The 23,302-nt window shown below is 34.7% G+C and overlaps 1 protein-coding gene across 1 annotated transcript in view; it reads left to right on the top strand.

The window, feature by feature from the left end:
* Positions 1 to 23,056, top strand: part of Wat (worker-enriched antennal transcript) — a 27,979-nt gene extending 4,923 nt beyond the window's left edge. Inside the window, exons 2-3 of the mRNA XM_011499491.1 lie at positions 19,312 to 19,444; positions 22,502 to 23,056. Coding sequence (XP_011497793.1) covers positions 19,312 to 19,444; positions 22,502 to 22,623 — 255 coding nt within the window. The 3' untranslated portion in view covers positions 22,624 to 23,056. The remainder of the gene's footprint in view (positions 1 to 19,311; positions 19,445 to 22,501) is intronic.
* Positions 23,057 to 23,302: the final 246 nt, after the last annotated feature.

The raw sequence follows: 23,302 nt of genomic DNA, 5'->3' as shown, positions 1-23,302 counted from the left end.
AACTAATCGCTTATAATGATTTTCTAATTATTTCATCTCGTTATTTCCTTGGTAATGAAAATAGTAATAGTAAAGCAATGAGAATTTTTTGCTTAATTCTAATCGAGCGAGTAAAATTTTAATACGGCTTGATAATACTTGATAATAGTACTTTTTCACATATTCCGAATGAGCTGCTTCGATATACTTTTGCCTTCGTTACTATAATAATATACTTGCGCCTTTCATTTTGCCAAACGTCTTGTATTACTTCATTATCATTTCTTTTTTAACGGTACCAAAAAATATACACTTTTGATGTATTAGTTCATAAATGGCAAAATTATCGAATAGGCTCACTTTCACGTTCTAAATGTTGAGAAAATCGTGAAGGGAATCTTTAAATCATTAACGAAGCAACTTATCTAAAATACTTTTGTTTATGTAAACAATACTTTATAAAACAAACATATATATATATATATATTAATATTAAAGTAGATATATAATAATATTATAATTTACATTTATTAGCAGTGCATCAAGAAATGTAGGAAAAGAGAACGTTCAACTTTTAACGTTTACTGCGAGTGAATATAATGGTTTCTTGTTTAGTCTAGCATTAAAATTATACGACAATGCACCGCTTAAACGCTAATAATAATAAAAAAAATATTAATAATACAAGATCTTACTAAATACTTACACTGTCCCGCGAAACGATGCACAAATTTTAACGTCTAAATAAGTGAATCCCAATAGAAACGTATTTCTTCATTATATTCCATGCAGTGTTCCGTAAAATGTCGTATTGATTTGTATTTGAAGAAAATATTGTAAGAAATGCATTTAATATAACGTTGTAAACATTATCAAGGCTACGTGAAAATGAAGTATGACTTACTAGTTTTATAATTAAGGGATATGTAGAGGGGGGGGGGGGTTAAAAGTAGCTCGGTAACTTTTCATAGAGCGACGACTTAAAAATTGCACTTAATTACGTGTCAATGTATTCAAAATTTATAAAAATTTATGAAACGTCATGCGAAATTAATAATGAATGCTAGATGTTAATGACGTTTTTTAAAAAATCATTGCTCAAAGGTTCATGATGAATTTTTGTTTTCAACTAAAGGCTATTACTATCAAATTAAGTAAATGAAAAATGAATCCAGTAATGAGGCGATAATTTTAGCTGCGCTACTCATCATTTGAATTTAATAAAGCAAATGAAATCGTGCAATTGATTCGCACATTTAATGGTTTGGACTTAATCGGGGGAAGAAAGCATCGAATCGAACCTAAGCGCTTCCAAGTTAATCTCAACCTGCATAAAATAACCAGCTTTTCATCATCCATATCGCTTTCATAACAAAAAAGAAATTCTCCTCATCTTCCCACATTTCTCGCGCCACTGAACTTTAAGCGGAACTTTAGCTCGCGGAAATCACGGATCGTTGAACGCAAGCGTGTGTGTACGTGTACATTTGCCATTACTATGGACAGAGCGATAGATAATAGCAGTATTACCGGTTGGGAAAGCGCTCGATATGTATACTGTAACCTTTATCACTTGGAAACGCGGCTCCGCGATTCTGGCGCGGTCAAACATTTTCTACGGTGTACCATAGCGTGATTAATAAATTCAGTCATGCTATCCTGCCCCTATTATTACGAAAATACGAGCTGGAGTAGATACGTGCCCAAGTACCTAGTCCCTGGGTTTATGATACGTCCACACACACAGATAGAGAGAGAGAGAGAGAGAGAGAGAGAATTACGAGAAATTCTTTTACTGAGAAGTCAATCAGGCATTAAATTATTATCGAATTTTCCCGGCGCTCTGAAAATGATCGAACGTACTTGAGAAAAGAAAAGAAAAAAACAACAGAGGAAAAATCGCGGTATACTTTTGTAAATAATATAATCTGAAGGTAAAAACTCATCTGTTCGCTTATTTACCTCTTAAATGCACGAAAAAACATGGTGAATGAGTTGCCATAAATCATTGCAAGGACTGCTTAGTACCAATAATTCTTAAACAAACTTTTCGGGTAGAAAATATGAATGTTTACAGCTTTTTTTTTATCTTTTTCAAATGAATTCTTACGAGGACAAAAAGAAAAAACAAAATCTAAAAAAATAAAAAAGAAAGAAAATTGCAGTCTACTTGAATTGATAAATGATATATACTTAATTGAAAATCACTCTAGTTATAAATAATTCGTGGATCATGTCTATGCTATTTTAAGAGAACAATATCTTTCGATTTAAAAGCTTAAGCTGTTTGCCCCATATTATTTATTGCGTCATTGATTTTTCTAAAACACTGGCGCATTATTACAAATTCTTTAAAAACAATTTCCAACTATTTATCACTAATATAATATAAAGTCAACATATTTCACAAAGTGACCGGTATCTTTAATTACAGGTAGAATGTCTGGGAATAATTTAATTTTAAAATGCACTGGATTATTAGATTCAGCGAACTCTGTAATAGTACTTACATAATATTTTTCAAATATTTCCATCGACTATTTTTTCTCTCTTTCTGTTTCTTTTTCATCTACATTTCATTTTCAAATTAAACAGATTTTTTTTACGAAATTTACCTTAGCGTTTAAATTTACAGTCTAATAATTTCACCTTGAACGTGCGTAATGACAGTTTTATTATAGAAGATACTATTCCCAAATACTTCTTTATCATTGAATTTTATTAGGAAAATAAAGAAAGGCCTTGATTACCTAAATCTTATAATTGCGTTCTACTCTTATATAATTAATTATTAATGTTGGCGATAAAATTTGAGTATCGACTTAAAGATTGTCCATTGCCGTACTAAAACCAGTGAAACGTCCAAGCGAACGTCTATGTACCAACGGAATTTGTCAGTTATATATATATATATATATATATACATTTTCCCTGTCTGCTTAACTTTTTTCTCAGATTTCCACAAATTTTGCGGCATCTCTCGGTGTACGGCATAGATCTCCTGCCCTTGCTTCTATAATTCCATAGCATCGCCTCGCACTTATTTTCCTTAAAAAAATCATTATACTTTTTGGCAACAATTCAATAAGATTCACGTTACAAGATACAAATCCCTCCCCCCAGATACAACTCCCGCCCCCCCTCCCCCCTCCCCCTCCCCCATTACACAGTTTTCCATTCGACCATATTAATAATTCTTTCATAGGATTTTTAAAGAGCGATAAATAGTAAGGAATGCAACAAACACTGACTTACGAATCCTCCCAGCCGTCAATATCCTTATACTGCGCGAACTATAACTCCTACCGCAGACTCCGTAATACTTGATTTATAGTCGACCACAAATCTTGGTCGCGTGCGATATACAACTTTTGGACGCATTTCTGCGATTCGGAATTTCATGCACCAAAGGCGCCCCTTCACCTTCTCGGCGCGGCGGCAAATAAATTTAAAAATCAATAAACGTGTTTTCTCGGAGGTGGCGAGTGTAAAATGGTAGTTCATTGTAGTCGTTTCTATCCTTCTCACCGCATCTGACAGTATTTTCATTCAACATCTCAAATTGGAATGAATCAGTAATAAAGATGCTTTTGTTATTATCAATATCCAGTTTATCAATTCATCGGTCATTTTCACAAGAACATTTCAATAAACGCGCGTAAATATTTTTTTTATTAGCTATACATATGTATGTATATATAAATAGATAGATACTCATGTTGGAAATTAAGAGGCCGTTAACCAAAGATATTGTAACGCATATCAAGAATCCATAAATAATAGTAATCCATTAATAACAGCTCAAGAATACTTCAATTCAGTCTTACTCTAGGCGTGCTTCCTCCTCTCTTGCTAAATTACTGCGATACTTAAATGTATATTCACTGCCCGATTATGGATACCTTCGTACACAATATCTACATAAATACATAAACGTTTATGTGGTCTTGATTGTGCGCGTGTGTGTCTCTCTCTCTGTGTGCGTGCGCGTGTGCGTGCGCGTGCGTGTGTGCGTGTGGATGGGTGGATGGATGGGTGGGTAGATGTGTGTGTCTGTATCATTCTCTCTCGGTCTTTAGGGCCGTGAACGAACCGCACGTGTGCGTACATGAAATTTTGCAGCACATGTGACAGGAGTTGTAGTGCAATTGCGAAAAACGAAAGTCCTCGGCGCATATAATAAAAGCAACCATGTAGATAATCGCCACGTTTGCTCATTCGCTGAATAGCTCCTGCATGCAATAATTAGCCGCCACGACACAATATCTTTCTTTATTTTTCCTTTTGTCACGGCATATATAATTAATTTTGTTTTTCCTACATCTTCCCCCCCCCCTCCACCTCAGCTCCGCCACTTATGATGCGCATTATCACTAACACATACGCTCAATCACAAAAATTACGGCCCTCTTTATAACCAATCACTCCCAGAAATTATACGTTTTTAGAGCCGTTCATTGTTTGCCGGGATTAATAATAATAACTTCCACGCTAATGCTCGGAACGATATTGCTAACATTCACAATGCACAACGTACAATCACTACTGGTGTCAAAACATGTGTATTAAAGCGGACCAAAGTATGCAATTAAGGCTTAACGCTTTGAGCCGATGATACAAATATTATTAACGAGAGAAAAAAAAAGGGAATAAAAAACACAATTATTAACGATGCAGATTATATCATGTGGGCACATTATATCACAAAACGAAGTAATATTATAAAATGAAAAAGTATATTAGATTCATCTTAACGTAAAAGGGCAGAGAAATTTTTGATATTACGACGAAAGGAACTCTTTAAAGAACCAAAGAATGAAGAATCCCTTTAACGGAGCGTAGCGAAAAAAGACAAAGAGGAGATAATTTTGATGAATTTCGCCAGCACAATGTGTCCCACGCCCAGACCTTAAACCAAAATCAGTGATAAGTGCCTTACTTTTTCTCTCTCTCTCTCTCTCTCTCTCTCTCTCTCTCTCTCTCTCTCTCTCTCTCTATCTATCTATCTATCTATCTATCTATCTATCTATCTCACATTCGCTCTTACTCGCTCGCACACTTCTGTCTCGGCATCGAATTTATTCGCTCGCTGAACAACAGTCGGACTCGCCTTCCAACATAGGTTAGCCACCGCTCAGGTACCTCGCGAGCTTAATTTTAACGCTCTAAAGCACGCCAACGCCTCGACTTATCGCACCCTCGGGATCTCGCGATCCCTATCTTCCGGTGCTGCCGGTAATTACGATTTTCCGAACGAGTCCGCCGACTCGACTCGAGTCGATCTCACTTTCCTCGGCGCCTACGCGCAAACTCGCCAACCTCCGGATCGTAGCGTCACTTTTGTGGAGCACGGGCCAGGTGAATCGAGCGCCTTCGATTTATCTTCGCCGATGCTGCGTAATTTTCTCATTTACGAGGCTCGTTGTTAGCTTGCTTTTCGTCAGGCTTAGCCGCAGTTTCGTAAACTACCCGCGCTCGCTGATTTTAAATTCCGATAGCTGGATCGATTGTTTTTGAAATTTTCAATTATCCGAACTGTTCAAGCCGATAGGAAAAATTTATTAAACCCATGTCCACACGGGGAAAATAATACCCTTTCATCGGATTGCGCGACCTACCATTAACTTCCTTAAGCGTTCTTTGCATTATGGGAGAGAAAAGTACAATTAAGCCTTTGTTATATTAGGATGGGGAGAAAAAGTCAATATCTCCGTGTATTCATCGTTTAATCTTATTTCATCTCTCTTAACCGATCAATTATCCATTATAAATGCGAAAATCTCAAAATCCGACGAACGTTAATTATTCAACGGACCACGTTGAACGCGAGACTCACGTTCACTATAATCGGTAAAATAAAAATTACCTTAATTCGTATTACTTAACTATCATTCGTTCTCCCAGACTAAAATTCTTACAAAATTCAAAACTATTTTCTTCATCGTGCAAGTATCGCGTTTTATTATTTTTCTTTCTCTTTTTCTCTTTTTATTCTTTAAGCCTGAAAAACGTTAAATCACGCTGCACTTGGACGCCATAAATAGGAAAATTCATTTTTGCAAAATATCGATTTAATTAATATTCATGAAAATCTGGAAAAATGAGATGATGTTCAATTGAGAATTCAAACGAGAGCTCGCACGTCGAAATTTAATGATTGAATGCGCCGCGAACATTGAAAAAAGCAAGCGACGTCGATTGAGCGATAATAAATCGTATGCGTGGGATTTACAAGTTTCAAAAAAATAAAAAAAAAAAATAAAAAAAAAATAAAAAAAAAAAAATAAAAAATAAATAAAAAAACAAAAAAAGGTATATGGATTAGAGAGAATTGAGAGAGTGAGAGATACGACGAAGAAGTTGTGGCGTTGGGGGGGAAGGGGAGGGGGGGAGTAGAGTAGGGAGAAAGTAATTTACATCGAGGTTCTGATTCTGATATGCAAGTCAAAAATCGCAGAAACGCTCAATCATAATTCGAAAGCCAGAAATTACCCCGCAGTTGTTAAGAGTTGGGCTCTCGTATGTATAACGGACACTCATTCTCTCGATCCTTTCACAGTTTCTCTACTTGGCGCGCTTTAGCGTCGCTGTCGGACCGTGACAACAGCACGTTCGCTCTTTATATTATGGTAAAGCATTCTAAAATGACGAGCGCCACTGCGGTTCGATCGGAAATCGGCTTTTGGCGAAGGTGTCGCCTTCGTCGCCGAAACGATTTTTGCGAAGAGATTTTTGGGAATTTTCGATCGAGTCCATTTTTATATTGTCGAATTTTATATTGTAACTGCAGTTTCGATCAAACGTGCGCAAAGGACTTTGCTATTTAATGTAATCCAAATAAACGAAATACTATTCTCTTTAATGGTACGACGATTAAAAGTAATGTTAATTTTAAAAATAAACCCAGCGATTCTCTGAGTCTTGATGTTTTCATTATTTTATCACATCCGAGAATGGAAAGTGTTTTTCAGGATAATCCGAGATCATGTAAATTTCAATGATTTTTGCAAATTTATGTTTATGGAAATTTTATTTCGCACGCGCTCCACGTCCACAGTCGATAATCATAATCATATTCTTGTTCGCGCGACAGTGAGGGCAAGATTATTTAATTTTCTAAACGGGAAATTCATTCTTGCACAACGTATTATAACTTGTCGTGATAAGTCACTTTATTAAGCATTATTAATCAATTCGTTTTACTACGTTTGACCTAATACTATTTGAGCAAAATTGTAATATTTATTGACTGATGTCGACTTGCGGAATATCGAATGTCGCCTGCTTGGCGCCTTAATCGACTATGCCAAATTCTATCTTTTTTCATACTCTGCACTTGTCGTTTTATACACAGTGTATGCGGTCGTACCAGCTGGTATGTATTTATGGTAATGTCGTGCAAGAAATTCATTCCCATAGTTAAACGTTAAAAGCATAACCTTCGCTTTTCAGATAAAGTTGTGGGATTGGATGTTATGTTTTTAATGGGAAAACGGAAGCGAAACAGTCCATTAAGTTGGAAATAAAGATGGATAGCCTACTTTCACCTTGGATTAATGAATTTTTATTCCAATATAGGATCGTTAAATGACTCGTACAGTAAATCATCCATATCAATATTTATTAAATTTATTTGTATCCTAAATAATTGTGAACACCGTGAGCATCGATGAAAATTAATCGTCATTTTTTTTTTGCCTCAACATTGATTAATAAGATGATAATGCACTGCAATGTGAAGAAAAATTTCTAATTAAATTCTAACGCATCACGGGCACATAAGATTTATATACTATTCGCCATGTTGAGTATAATTACTGCATTATTCATTGCCATCGTAAAGTATTAATACTTTCAGAAACTTATTGATAAATCAAATTGGAAAATTAGAGAACAAGATAGTTTAGCATTAAAGAAAGCAAGAGATGCTCATCGTAAATTTACTATTTTTAAAATGACACACACAGACACACATGTATATATATATATATATATATATATATATATATATATATACATACAGCATATTAAATAAACATTTCAAATAAATTTTAAAGCAATTTTTTTTTAAACTTTCTCTGTGAGTAAAATTATATATTTTTATTAAACTCTGACACCATTTATGTGCTGAACAAATCGTTAGTTTTTTATGTTACAATATTCTTCGAACATCGTTTCAAGTATATTTATTCTCAATTTAAACCTATATTTACATGAAACTGACTTTAAAATTGAGAATTCTGTTCGACATTTATTTATTATAAATTGTATACAGATAAAGCGTCGTATCGTCAAGTTTTAATGATCGAAATGACGCCTTAAGAAAAAGTACGTAAGAACGAAATCAGCTAAGAAAAGTGCATCCTTCGATAATGGCTAATTGAGTTACTGGAAATTCTCTAAAGCCGGTGTTTATCGTTTTTTTTTTTTTGTTTTTTTTTTTTTGTTTTTTTTTTGTTTTCAAAGAGAAACGTTCCCCCGGCTGCACGATTGCGCTCAAACATATTCGTAGCGATGTATTTCTCGCGGCGAGTCGTGTTAACGACTATACACGACAATAGCAACGGCAGCCAAGATTCGCGCACTAACCAAGGCGTTTCTTTACATCGAATACGATATTTTAATTAGTAAGTCAGGGAGATTATTTTACCGAGGGCAATAAAATCTCTTGCGCTAGCTTTGAAAGGTTGTGAATGCTCGATTACCATTTTCCTAATAGTCCATAGTCTGAGTCTAGTCTCCACTATCGATTTATCATTAGGTTTATCATAACGGTGTATACTTTGCACTCTGCACACTCATTTAGGCTGTTCGCTGTATTTATAAAGACAACTAAAGTCCGTAATTTGTATAAATGCCATTTGGTAATGGCATTTCTGAACGCAAAGTTTAAATCTGATGGAAGTCGATATGGATGAGGTTTGAGGCGTCCAGTCTATTTGCTTTTATAATGACGCCCACTTGGAGTTTGTCTCGCACTAAACTTCCTTAATGAATTTCCATAAAGGCTTATTAACTTTTAATAAACGTTCGGATAAAGCTAAATCATCTACCACGACTAAATTTGCAAATTTTACAAGTACTCGTGTACTTTTATTTTCTCATTGTCATTTATGTGCTGTTTTTTTTGTTTTTGTTGTTTTTTTATGAGCTACTTTGATCTGTTAATTAGAATGCGAATTACATTAATAAATTTTAACGAGCCTTGGTTTGAATTAAACAGAAGAAACAAACCAGTGGTATAGGGTACGTAATTGACGGTAGGTAATTGACAGTCCATAATCTCAAACTGAATTGTAAAAATTATTCTCCCAAATTATTTTCTCATATGCATTTTATTACGTCCATTCGGACGCATTTTTTTTTTTTATTTATTATTTATTTATTTATTTATTAATTTTTTAGAATAATTCACGTGATTTTATTAAGTAATTGGATATTCTACTCGGAAATTAATATTTATTTATAAATAATTCTAATTAGTTAATACTTTTATGTTTGGAAGAATAAATCTTATTCTTATCGAAAGTAATGGATTTTAAACAAATAAAAAGCCACACACAAACAGCAACGGCCGTTTTATTTTTGAAGGATAAAAAAACTTTAAAAGCAACAGTTTAATTTGTTTTTAATATTCGTGAAATAATTACTGGATAGTAAATGTATTTATATTGTGTAATAGTTGCTCGACATGTAATTTCAATATTTTACTTCAAATAAACGAATAAGTAGGTGTGATGTTATTACTTTAAATAAAGGCGGTACGGTTGAATATAAGGATACTTGAAACATTATGGGATTAAGTAAAATGACTTAATTTGTATATAAATGAAATTTCCAATTCCAAATTTTCGTATTGAATATATTTGCATATTACAGGAACATAACGTCTCGAAGAATGCGGCAATATATTCGTATTTTTTCCATGTCTGAAAATTTAATTATTTAAATACATAGTATTCGACTTTGTAATGGGCATTTAAACCCTCGATAAGATTGCCTCATTAAAAGCGATAAATATCTAATGGCCATTACGAGTATATATAAATATAAACAGTCTTTATTCAACAATCTGCCTCTCATTTACAATAATTCTAATCCTTAAAAAATGAAGGCGAACCGTTGTCCTCTTATATTTTTCATTTCCAAGCTTATTAGTTGGCATAGAAAGTGCGTATGCTGCGCGTACCAAGCCTCGGTCGTACCATAATACTCGCGCATTTGCCAAAAGAAATATCCAATCGTGGTATTATTAAATTGCGAAAATGCACGGACATAAGAATTACACATAAGCAGGCGTCAAGAATGGTGGTGCGAGGGGGATGCGAAATTTAAAATGCTCTTTCCTCGTGTTTGATAAAATAAAAGATTGGACAAGATAATGAGCGAGCCCACATAACGTCTCGTAATAAGAAATTTATTTTAATGACAGCTTGTCACCAAAGGAAATCGAGCCGACGCCGTTACCGAAAGCAAAACCTTTTGCGCAATCCGCGTTAAAGACGTCATCTCCATTAAGCCTTTCCCAAGCACAAGTAAACGACATAAATTTGGCATTCTGCTGCGCGTGCGTGTACAAGGAGCATGAAAATGGAATGTAAATAAATTCGTCGATGCGGAGATCGTTAATACGACTACCGGTGTACTCGCTTTAAAGTACCTTACCATCACGCCGAGATCCGATAGGACGACCAGTGCCGTATATACGATACCGGCCATTTTGGTACATAGTCGCCACGAGCCTTAATAGAAGCGTCTTTGTCTCACGGGGACTAGGCCTCTTTCGATCAATTCAACAACTGCGAGTGAATTCGCAACGTCCCCCCCCCTCCCCATACCCCTTCCCCAACCCCACCATTCGCCTACCCCTCTCCATCTCATCGTCATCTTCGATCTTACCCGATAAGGAGTGCAATTTTTTTAGTCTCTCGGTACAGGGAAATGTGGCGCTTATCCACGGGACTTTATCGGATGTAACGCGGCTGGATAATCTCGTAAAACCTAATTATCCCTTTGGACGCAGCTGCTGCTTGAAAAAAGACACGGCTATTGCCTTAACGGCAGTCGCACTTTCCCACTACGGCACAATACATTTCATCATTCGCATTCTTTCGCTCGTTACGTTTATAAATGCATTTGTATCGCTTACCAATTGTTGCTACGAATGATGTTTCCTAAGCGTCTGATCGAGCAGTCGTTTTTCAGAAAACGATGGAAAATTGCCCGTTTCGCAGCATCATTTGCCTAAGGTAGTGTGCGTGCGAACACCAATCGCATAATCCATGACTCGCGATAGAATTCGCGTCAACGATACGCGATTTAAGTCCAAAACAACAGCCAATTAACAATCTCCTGCACGAGGATACTTAACATTAAAAAGTAATGCCATTGCATTGTATTTTGTAAAGGCAGCGGAGTTCTTATAAGCTGGCATTAATAAGCTGACGTTCGTGTTAAGCATCGCGAGATGTTCTTTCTACAAATATATCGCAATAAAGGAGCCCATAATTCCATACTGTGCAACTCGACAAAGCTTACTTAATTAACTCTTTAATGGCGGATAGACGTAAATAAAATCTCTCAAACCCCTTTTACCAGCCTATCGTGCCTGCCATACCGATATCCCGATACGAATGAAGAAAAAAAAAGGAAAAAGGAAAATGGAAAAAGAAAAAAAGAAAAAGGAGAGAGAAAAAAAAACATCACCTACCAATTAAACAGTAAAATGGTAATTGGCGGAATAACCGCTATTCATGTTATCCGCGCTAACAACACGCATTATTCAATTCCTCCGGAGCCGAATCCCCAAGGATGGCGTCGCTTGTCGAGTCGCGCACCGAGAAGAAAAGAAAAAAAATTAAATAAATAAAAAGGCTTTTCCTGAAAGCGCAATTTTCCGATCTCGCGATGCGTCGTTGCGGAGGCGCGACGTAATCTCGGGTCACGCTGCTCGCACATGTGTGTCGCCGCGTTCCCCGACACCCATGACCTCGCGCTATACCATCCCGAGCCGCGGACTTCGCTTTGCGCGAATATCATCCAAGACGAGGCTGCGAACGGACACAAGGCGATCCCATCGTCATAATTAGCATGCACTTGTAATGATACCGTGGAGAACTTGACACTATTGAGCATCCTGCGTTCGACGAGTCATTAGTGCCTACCTACTTCGTAGACCACTATCTCCTCCCCCACCCGTCTCTCCCACTCACCCAATCAACCACAACGAGCTCACCATCCCTACAATTATCTCTTCCGCCCACCCCCACCCACCCCTCTCAATCTATATCTCTGTCTTTACGATAGAGTAACGATTGGCAAAAAACAAAAAGAAAAACGAAAAATAAAAAGTAATGAAATAAAAAAAGAGGGAGAGAGATATAGAGAGATAGAGAGAGATAGAGAGAGAGAGAGAGAGAGAGAGAGAGTGAGAAAAAGAGCGAGAGTAGACCTTTAAGGTATGATTAGCGGTAATTATTATGGAAAATTATTTATGCGAGTACGCGGGAGACACGAAGAAATCATGTCGAGCGTATAACAGTGGGAGAGAAACCTTTGACGATAAAAACTCATAAGTTGATGAGTCATGCGAATGTGTCTCGGTGGCATTCATTAGCTAAAAACCTGCTTTACTTAGCCTTAACGATTAATAATATTCTCGTTCATAATAGTTGAGAATCCCTAGGGGTTATTATGGATTATTCGAGCAAGAAGCGGTAATGAACGCTCCACGGCGCTGATGCCTTCCTATAATTTTTCACAATCAACGCTCTCGAGTCAAGTCGTAGGCCAATCCGCCCTCGGTGCGAAAAACCGCTCGACTCGTTATAATTTTCGATGCTGCTTTCCCGCCACTTCGCCAGAATCACAATCGAGAGTTAATAAGAGTATCGGGGGCTTACTATTCCCCCGATCGTGACCGCATAATAAAGATCGTCGACGCGGGCAATTATAGCATCCCGACATGATCGAACGACCGATCGACGGATCGAAAGCGTCGAATCGGCAGCCGCGTGCTCGCAATTATTCGCAAAGAATAACACGTAAAGAAAACTACGATCCCACGCGCTTGGATAACGCGTCATGCCGAAAAATCGCCTGCCAGCCGCATAATTAACCCCGGCGCTCGGAATTTCGCATGTTAATGCTCATGGCTCTTGGCATTTTTCTTCTTCTTCTTCTCTCTTCTATTCCACCTCGATGTTGCAGCACCAACTCGCATAACGCGCGCGCGTGCGCGCTCGAGTTTTCTTTTCGCTCGGGACGCGAAACGCGGTTGCCCAACGCGATTCGCGATCACGAGTTATGTGCTCGCAGACTCGGACGTACAAAATTAATGTGTGAGCCGCATTGAAGCGTGTGCCGGAGCTTTTTGCATGCGTCGATGATAATTTTTTACGCTTTTCTTTGATTTTCGACGGGCTTCTTTGTAAATGCGCCTGCATCGGCAAGAGAGAGAGAGAGAGAGAGAGAGAGAGAGAGAGAGCGCGGCAAAAACGGCGTTGTGCGCGAGATTCAATTCGATTATTGCGCGGTTTGTATCATTCTACGTCATGCATTACAAAATCACCGAGCAAAAACTTACGTAGGGATGTTCTTTTTTCGTCACTCGTAAGTACCTACGATATTTTGAAACATCGATCTTTTATATAAAAGTATCGTTCTACGTGACCACGTAAATTTCTCGAGATATAATATATTTTAATCATACGCTTGACTTGCATAGAATCGTGTGTTGTTTCATGCGAAAAAATTGTAATTATCTTTTTTATAATTAAGTCTCCCTCTCTCTCTCTCTCTCTCTCTCTCTCTCTCTCTCTCTCTCTCTAGCTTCATCTATCTCAGTGTGTCTGTTAGCGCGTATATGCGCCTGTACGTACAAAAATGAATACCATATAAAAATATGACGAATATCCATGTAAAATGTACGGCGTATTTTATACCTTTCTTTTCGGTTTTTTTTTTTTTTTTTTTTTGTTATTTTTTTACGTTGAAATAAATTGCTCGATATCGTTCCACAATTTTACTGTTTAGCGATTAAATATTGTAACAATAACGAAGATAGTCCTTGCATTACGTAGATTGAACGCCAGAGCCTTATAACTTGTAAAATACATCGCAATGGATATCTGAACGAATATAAAGATAATCTCATGTAATCTCACGTCAAGTATTCGTTTGATAAGACATTTAGCGTACGATATAAAACAAGACATAATGTGCTTTCCTATTTTCAACTCGATTCACAATCGTATGAAATCTCACATCTCGCTAAATTTAATAATATTATCGTGTCATTGCTGCTTCGTACAAAAGAAGATATATTATGTAAGCTAAATAATTCTCTAGCACAAGCTAACAAATAGAAATTAAAATTTAGTAAATTTACTTTATATTAATTAAATATTGACTAGAATAAAGAATTGTCAATATCGAAGGTTAAAATTTTTCTAATTTTAATTTACATTTAACACATTAAATTGATATACATAACGTAACAAACACGTTGTGACAGCTATTTTTCTTCTTCATATATCGATAGGCGATGGCCAGCCCAATCTTTATCATTATAAACAATAATAAATTACTTTAGAAAATCATAATAAATCAAATATTAGTGGGTAGCTAAGGAATTAATAATAGAAAACGATCGTTAAAATTGATAAACGCAACATTGGGTTTGAAAGGAATGAAAAAAAAAAAAAAAAAAAAATCTTAAATTTAAAATAAAATAAAAATTTTTTAATTTACAATAGACCTTAAATTACTATCAGATATGTCACTTACTTACGAGATTGAATATATTGCAAATTATAACCGAAAAATTATAAATCAAGTACAACCGTTTGCCTACGAGGTCACTTGCGAATAATTTAATAAAGATTTATACAAATTAGAAAGTATTTTTCATGTTCCATTAACGTTCTTATTACAAAAGCAAAGTAATCCTGAAAAAGATATTGAAAAGCACAGTACAGCACAGGACAGTGAATAGTAATTTTGATTTTTTTCAAACACTAGTACATTATTATGATATTGTCAGTGCTAAAGTTATCAGCCCAAAAATTAAAAGAAACTCTGTGTAAATTAGTTATGCATAACATTGGCCTTGGTAGAATAAAAATTTATTAACAACATTAAGCTATATTTAGCGTGGGATCTGCGTTAATCTTGCCATGATAACATTAAATATTTGCCTAAGAGTCGGAGAATGTTATGCCGAATGTTGTATGTACGTGGCGAATTTTTGAATTGACTGGGGATCATTGCATAATCATCATTAACATTATTCGTACCTTTGCCTACTTCATGATTGTCATCTCTTAAACTTTCGTATGCGGATTCCCTCATTCCGCCAGATTAATGCGTACGAATTCCCAAATGAAAAATATGCCTGCAACAATAAAACTTAATAATTCTTACACAAGAAGACGAATATATTGTTATATACAATACATACAAACATATAACAACTGGATAATTCAAGTTGGACTTTCAAAGTTCACTCCGTGGCTTATATGTATGGAGCAGACGGTGGTGTGAAATACGTTGAGTAATGCCCCGAAACCACTAAATATTTTGCGGTTCCAGTCCTACCCATTCTTCCGCTGAGATTCACATTTATAAAATTAGTACAATCGTCGAGGAGAATTATGGTACATTTATTACCGTTGGTCACGCAATGGAAAAAGGAAAAAGCTATGAATATTCGATAAATCAAGTATTTCATTATCAGCCATACGTAAGGATAATTAATTTTATAAGTCGAGTAGTAACTTTTACAATTTTCTCGTAATCAATTTTTATCATTTTTTTTTCCTTTCTTTTTTTTTCTTTATTAGATATACGAAACGTATAACTTTTATTTTCACATTAGTAAAAAAATAGATAAATTTTTGAAATTTTAGTGATGCGGGAGCTTTGTGAAAATTGCATTTCTGACTCTTTTCTAAGCGGAATTGCTATAATTTTTCATACCATACTAGCTTCCATTCATTAAAATTGTAATATTTAATACAAAATTCTTTTATATAATAAACGCATCAACGTGTATAATATATTAATATTAAATGGAGAGAATTTATTTAATCACTTATAAAGGTATAAATTATTAAAGATAATTAATAAGCAAACGGTCTGCTCTAAAGCCAATTTTTCATGAAGAATTTACAATTTTTTCTTTCATTTTTGTTTTTGTCTTTTTTTTGTTTTTTTTTTGTTTTTTTTTTTTGGTTTTTTTTTTGTATTAATATCACATTTTGTATAATGAATGAATGTGTGTCGGACGTTTCAATTAGCATATAACTATGAAACTATTTTATGTTTTTTATATTTTCAAAGTTTATGATAATCATTGGAGATGATTTAATGAAAGACTTTAGAATTGTAAAGAAATTTATCAAGATAATCGACAAGTTATAGAGCTTCATATTTATAATTAACTTTAATATTTATAATGAATTTATTCGTACAGTTAATGAATCGGAATGAATTATTTTATTAATTATTACGTAAAAATATGCACTTAATACAATGTCAGTTTTACAATATGAGAAAGATTTCTTGATAATGTCATACTGAATATGTAATAATACTTTGTTCATGCCGATTCGTTAAATTTTGCCTTTAATTTTTAAGAAAATGAAATGAATTTGTTGATTTTTTACTTGTAAAAATGACTAACACATTCGACATATCTTCGCTTAGAAAAATTAATAATTAATCATATAGAAATAGAGGAGAGAATAAAGTAATTAAAATTCAAAGTTAATAATTGCCTGCGACATGAATCTTATAATCTCGAAAGAAATATTGGTCAAATGGCATATATGTAATAAATTAAACGGGCGACTGCAAGGTTACAAACTTATAAAATCACGCTTAAATAAGATGTGCCTGACTATTCTCCATTTTCTCTTTGAATCCTTAAAAAGTCTCTTACAAACCTATCAATCAGAGGTAGACAGTTTCATTGAGGAGAAGTTGTGGTATTTTGTTCGGTCCATTAGCTACAAGACTCCACAATGTTGTACTTGTCAAAGAGTGGGAGAGTGAGAGTGAGAGTGAGTGAGTGAGAGTGAGCTAGTGAGAGTGTAGGGGGGGGGCGTTGTATTACCAATTTACGATCGCTCCCGTTTTCCTTCGTGATCCTCCAAGTTCCAAGTACTAAGAGGAGCATTCAACCAGCAATTCCTTTACGTAAATACTACACTACTACGTACACTTGCGAAATTTTTCTGCCTCAGTCGCTTGAACTAATTGACTTAATACTTGTAAACAGTATGATTTTCATATAACATTATGACCTTGCTCAACATTTTGCTACATACACGTGGATAAGCATAGATCAATCTTGACAGTTTTATGAAAACTAAACTCAGCATTGACTTTAATTAAAATTGTAGTGGGCCTGTAATCAAGCGTGTGTAGAATTTTTGTAAACTTTAGCAACTTTAAAATTCTGCTGGAGACTTAAATTAAAGAGTACAATATAAGAAGAAGAATTATTATTTGAAAAGAATCTCCATATGAGGCGAGAATATTATTGAGCAGAACAAGACAACGATTTACTAAGAAATACTTATAATTGCACGTATAATGTCTCAATAACTAAAACTTATTAGTTGATAATTAAATTGTATAATTGTGATAAAATCTATTAAGATCGACGTTGAGGAAAATTAATTCTTTTTCCCTTCAATTTCATTATTTCATTCTTTTTTAGATGAATTTTCATACACACTACGTAATTACAGTATTTGAAAATGAAAGTTCATTAAAAATTAATTATTGTTTATTATGCTATAAGGCGAAAAGTTTTATTATTTTAATTGTTGGCTATCTATTGCTGAGTATAAGTCAAACTAATCACATTTCATATCGTACAATTACAAATACAACAATCACTCTTATAACTTATAATTAATAATGTTCTCCTATTAATTCATAACACTCTCTGTACATAAATATTTTTCTTACTTAATCTCTATATGCATTCATATAGGTAAAATATTATACATAATTATAATTATTTATAGATTATATTAAACAGATAATATTGCATTCATTACGGATACATTATAATACATTATCATAAGTCAGGCTTTCTTTACAATTAAATCTATTAAAAAACTAAATATCTATCAATAATATTTACATATTAAATAAAGACATCTTTTTATGATAAGAATTATTAAAAAAAATTCAGTGTTTTTATTTAAGAATTTCATTTATAAGTGTGTGCATATATATAATATGTATGTATAGAAACTTTTCTTTGCATTAATTCTCTGCATTTTGTAACTTTTTTCTACATTACGTTCACGATATATGCACATACATACGCGTGCATTAATATGCGTGAATAATAATAATTTATTATGGAGTTATTATAACTGGTTAATATACATATATATATATATATATATATATATATATATATATATATATATATTATTCATGTACATTAAGCAATTCAGTAATAATTAAACGTTACATAATTATATTATATCTTTCATATCTTCTTGTTTTAATGCTATCACGCACTATTTATCAATTTATATCGAATTTTTGTGAACTTAAAGACACGTGGTAGACGTTCGTGGATAATTTAAAATATTGCAATTTATTCGCGCGCTTATCGAGAATAATCTACAATTTTCACATTCTTTTCCATCTTTTTTTTTAGCCTCCCAAACAAGATATAAAATAGAGTTTCATCGAAGTCAAAGAATAATTTCAAATAATTTAAATGGAGTAAAACAATTCAATATTGGCAGTAAAAAATTACACTATTCTCTCCAACTTTCGCGGAAGTTGGGTTACCTTTAGGCAAAGTAAATCTTTTTACTTTCGTTTTTTTTTTCTTTTTAAAGCATACCCGCAGCAAAATTATCCTGTATTACTTAGCTTCGTAAAACTATCATTTAAAGTTTCCATTCAGCAAGTACGGTAATATTTTAAAACCTGCATAGCACCTTGTTTCTTCAATTTCTTTAAAAACACAAACACATAGTTAATGGAGGACGATTACAAAGATTGCGAGATCGCGAATCTATGTTATGAAAAATAGATTTCTCGAAAACTAGGTCTAATATGTGAAATAAGTGATTGTCAGTCATTGATGGCGTTGGAAGGTAAAAGCCAAACTGATGGGAAAAAGTCCTGGCCAATGTATTTGCGAATTGATGAGCAAAGCGTCGAGCAAATCCGTCGTACCGCAAATAAAATTCTTAAGCTCATTAAACAAATAAACCTGACTTTACGTCGACTAAGTAGTCGCTAACGAACCTATCATAATGAAAACTTACAAACGAATTGGCATTGTTACAGATCGCCGTATTAGCCACAATCTTGGCCGTCGTCGCCAGCCTCGCTCACGCGCAAAACTACAACCAACTATATTCTGGCTTTGGTCCATATCTCAGGCAATCATCTGGAATGAGGGACCCGCGATCTAATACTGGTAAGTACGCCCACGTCAACTAAATCGAGAACAATCTCCGTCGCTTGTAATGGGATGGAGTGAAAATTAACGAGACTTACTTTCAAATTAAACTATGTTGCGCGGTAACTGTGATTTCTATGTTTCATTGATTTTGACATTAGCAGGTTTTTTGTTTGCATTAAAAATGAGGTGGCGGACTTTAACGTTACTATAAATTGTAATTTAACGGAGGGCAATTATGCTTGTAATTTATATACGAATCGTTAATGATCCTTTTAAATTTTTAACTATATATTTACAAATATTTTGTGCTAGTTTTTAATTATAATATTTGTAATATTGAATAGCTTAATACGTCGACGTATTGTACAAATTTATGAGTAGTGTGTTTTCTAATAAAAAATACTCGTGAGTCGGCGCTATGATTATCTAAGTATTACATATTATTAAATGGTTTTCTAATGTGTTTGAAAAATATTAATTTTACCGAGTGGTGGGAAACGTACAATGATAATAATTATCAGAAAATCAGGAAATATTTGCATTTTTCGAAATTTCCGTATCTTATTTGTATATCTAAATTCCTGATTTATTTATGCACCTGATTTTTAGATAAGTAAGATCTATAACTCATTGCATATAAACTAGTTACGATTAATTATCCTACTGAGAAATTTAAATGTACGATAAATATTCAAAAATAAAAATTCTTTCATTTCCGTACCGATAATTATATTAAACAAGTTTTATTTGCAAAACGAAAAAAACCTACACGATTTACAACATAAACATAACATAACATATTATTTTGTATGACAATTTCTTCGGTATCAAAGCAATGTCGATATTTCTTTTTCTAAATTTCAAACAAACTAGAAAAATATTGAACCCCTGATTTTCTAAAGACATCTGTGCCGTTATATTAAAAAAAGTCGTTCGAAACATCATTAATAATATTTATCAAATAAACCATTAAATTATTTTTAAAAAATTCTAAACCAAAGTCTTTTGCCATAATCAAAATGCATAACATCGCTAATGCGTATCGACTAATGCTTTCCGAGGCGTTAATTTTTCTCATTTCACGTAGAGTTCTTATGAAACATATAACGTAACCGTGTTACTGTGAACTTTATTGTCCATTCATTTTGCTGTTACGGATAACAAGTGTCACATACGTTGTTGGCAATTTCTCCATTTTATATAAAAGCCTGCATTATTCACGCATAGAAAATACGAATATAACGTTTCATAAGAAACATTTGGAGTAATTTTCTCTCTCTCTCTCTCTCTCTCTCTCTCTCTCTTTCCATTTTAACAAGGGAAAGTTTTAATATATTGCATTAGTTTAATAATTTAATGAATGCACAAGATAAATAGACGAGTGATTTATCATATATTAAATTGTATAAATCGATTGATATTTCAATAAAATATTTGAATAAAAAAAAAATAGAAGAAGAAATTTAACTGGTATAATTAGAAAATTGTGTGAATATTCATTATTATAAAATTGCATTCGGTGAATGTCGGAACTTATTTGCCAATTAATCAATACTTGTCAAACAACGAAAATATACCTAACGGACTTTCGAGTAATCGTATATATATATATATATATATATATGTGTGTGTGTGTGTGTGTGTGTGTGTGTGTGTGTATTTTTTTGTTTTGATTGATTGGTTTTTCGATACATATGTATAACATTGCCAGAAATATATTAGATCTAATATTTCGATGTATAACATATAACTTAGCAATTTATTATAAAATTGAAAGCAGCTTTTCATTAAAAATCTGAATTTCGTCGTGAAATGAAACTCATAATGAACGACAAATATATCATCTTTGTCATTTAATTTACTTATTTAATTAATAATAATATTAATAATAATAATAATAATAAAACAAAAACAATTCAGACCGTGAGTGTTATATATATATATATATATATATATATATGTATATATATATATTATTAGAAATATCAACGTAGTTAATTATCAATAGTTGGTGGTACCGACAAGACTAAACCTGCTATGGATAAATTATTTGAATAGAATTGGTTAAGCAATTTGAATAATTACAAAGCCCGTAATTGCCTCCACATAAATCACGACCATAAGCTTACAAAAGTTTTTCTTCCCCCCGGATCGATAGTAATCGTTACAAAAGAATTTCTATAAATTCGTGTACCCATTAAGCGATACACAGACGTGGAATTCACAGATGCTCGGCGTCCTGTTCACCAGCGGCTTTTTCATTATCCCGCTCGGAACTTACGTACCACTGTCAATCGGATTCCTCTCGTAATTTACAAAGTAGCGGACAATCGCGACGGCGATATCGACCCTGGGACACGCGACCGTAGGTCATCGAGGAGCAACGACCGTGAAGGTCGCGAGCGCGCGCACTCGATCGATTGGCTCCTCGGCGAGAGTGATATTATCGAGGCGCGAGTGGGGATGGCCGGTTAAGCTCAATCATAAGCAATAGCGCGAAACCATCGGGAGAGATCGAGAAGGCGCAACGACGATCGACCTTGCGCCAATGCTAAAATATTTGCCCCACCATCTCGTCATGCGGATTGCAATTATCACCGTTGCAGCTGCATTCAGCAGAGTCTCGCGACGATTGTCGGTGTTACCGCCGTTATAGCATGATAGTCCATGGTCGCCCTTCACTTGCTCGTGCTTTCTTCCTTTCTCACTCCTAGTTAAATCAATCCTAGTTAAAGCGAACGATAACATAGCGATAAAGTCTTGTCAGACCGCTCGTCCCTTCGAAGTAAAAACAAACAAAAAAAAAAGCCAAAAAAAAGCCAAAAAAAAAAAATTGCAACGAACGGGCGATGCTTCGCAATGCGGATTCGATGCATCCGACATAGTGCGGAGAGATGGGAAGTTTGTCGTTGCGCATCCGACGAATTTAATAGGGAGGATCTTGAGTTTCGAGAGTAATCGCGGCTCCGATGGTAGTGGAGAAAAAAGAGCGAATGCAGGATCGGGCGCAGTCGAGTGTAGCGAGTGACCACTGATAATTACGACTTGTTTTGTGTTTTGTTTATTTTGCAGGTCCGGTGCTGTTCCCCCCGGGCCCGCCTGGCAATCCCGCCGACACCAGCGGCGTCGTCGTCGGGGCAAGTGGCTACGGATTCGTTCCACCCAACGCAGGTAAAACGCTCGGACCGCCCTGAGCGCCTCCAACTGAGATCGTAGTGAATCGCTATTAGTAGCTTAGATAACCGCGGCGAGTCACAACGCTTTATTTATGAGAGGAAATAATAAGTCTTGGGAAGAGGAGGCGAAAGGAGACGCCTAATGGTGATGGCTTGGCCGGAATAGTGAAATGGAGGAGTATAGGAAATTAACGCAACCGTCCTCGTGTAAATAAGCCTTAGAACCTGTGTAGCAAAGCTTTCGGCTGCGGTACTTCAACTACGAATGCTGTAGAGTTGGGTATGCCGCACACGGGACCAGCATCTGTACATACACTTACATGTATATATAACTGATTGTTGATGCCGATGCCTGATCCTTGCCTATCCTACCAATGCAACTCCTTGTATTATATTAACTTTGGCAATAAATAAAAGCTGTATATGTCTCACGTCAATGAAAGTAACTCCTTCGTTCCTTGGTGACTGTTATTGGTTTCCCGGTACACGAGTGCACTATGCACTATGAAATCGATCACTCTATAAAAAATTTTTAATGTGGTTCGTTATTTATTTTATTTATTTTGTTTCTTTTTTGTTTTGTTTGTTGTTGTTGTTGTTGTTGTTGTTATTGTTGTTGTTGTTGTTGTTTTTTTTTTATAATGTTTGGTTGGGAATTGCATTTATGAATGCCGAATGAAAGGTAAATGTATGTTAA

This window comes from Ceratosolen solmsi, unplaced genomic scaffold (genome assembly GCF_000503995.2).
Source record: "Ceratosolen solmsi marchali unplaced genomic scaffold, CerSol_1.0 scaffold35, whole genome shotgun sequence".
Taxonomy (NCBI): Eukaryota; Metazoa; Arthropoda; class Insecta; order Hymenoptera; family Agaonidae; genus Ceratosolen; species Ceratosolen solmsi.
Note: the sequence above shows the minus strand (reverse complement) of the source record. Positions and strands in the feature narration are given on the sequence as shown.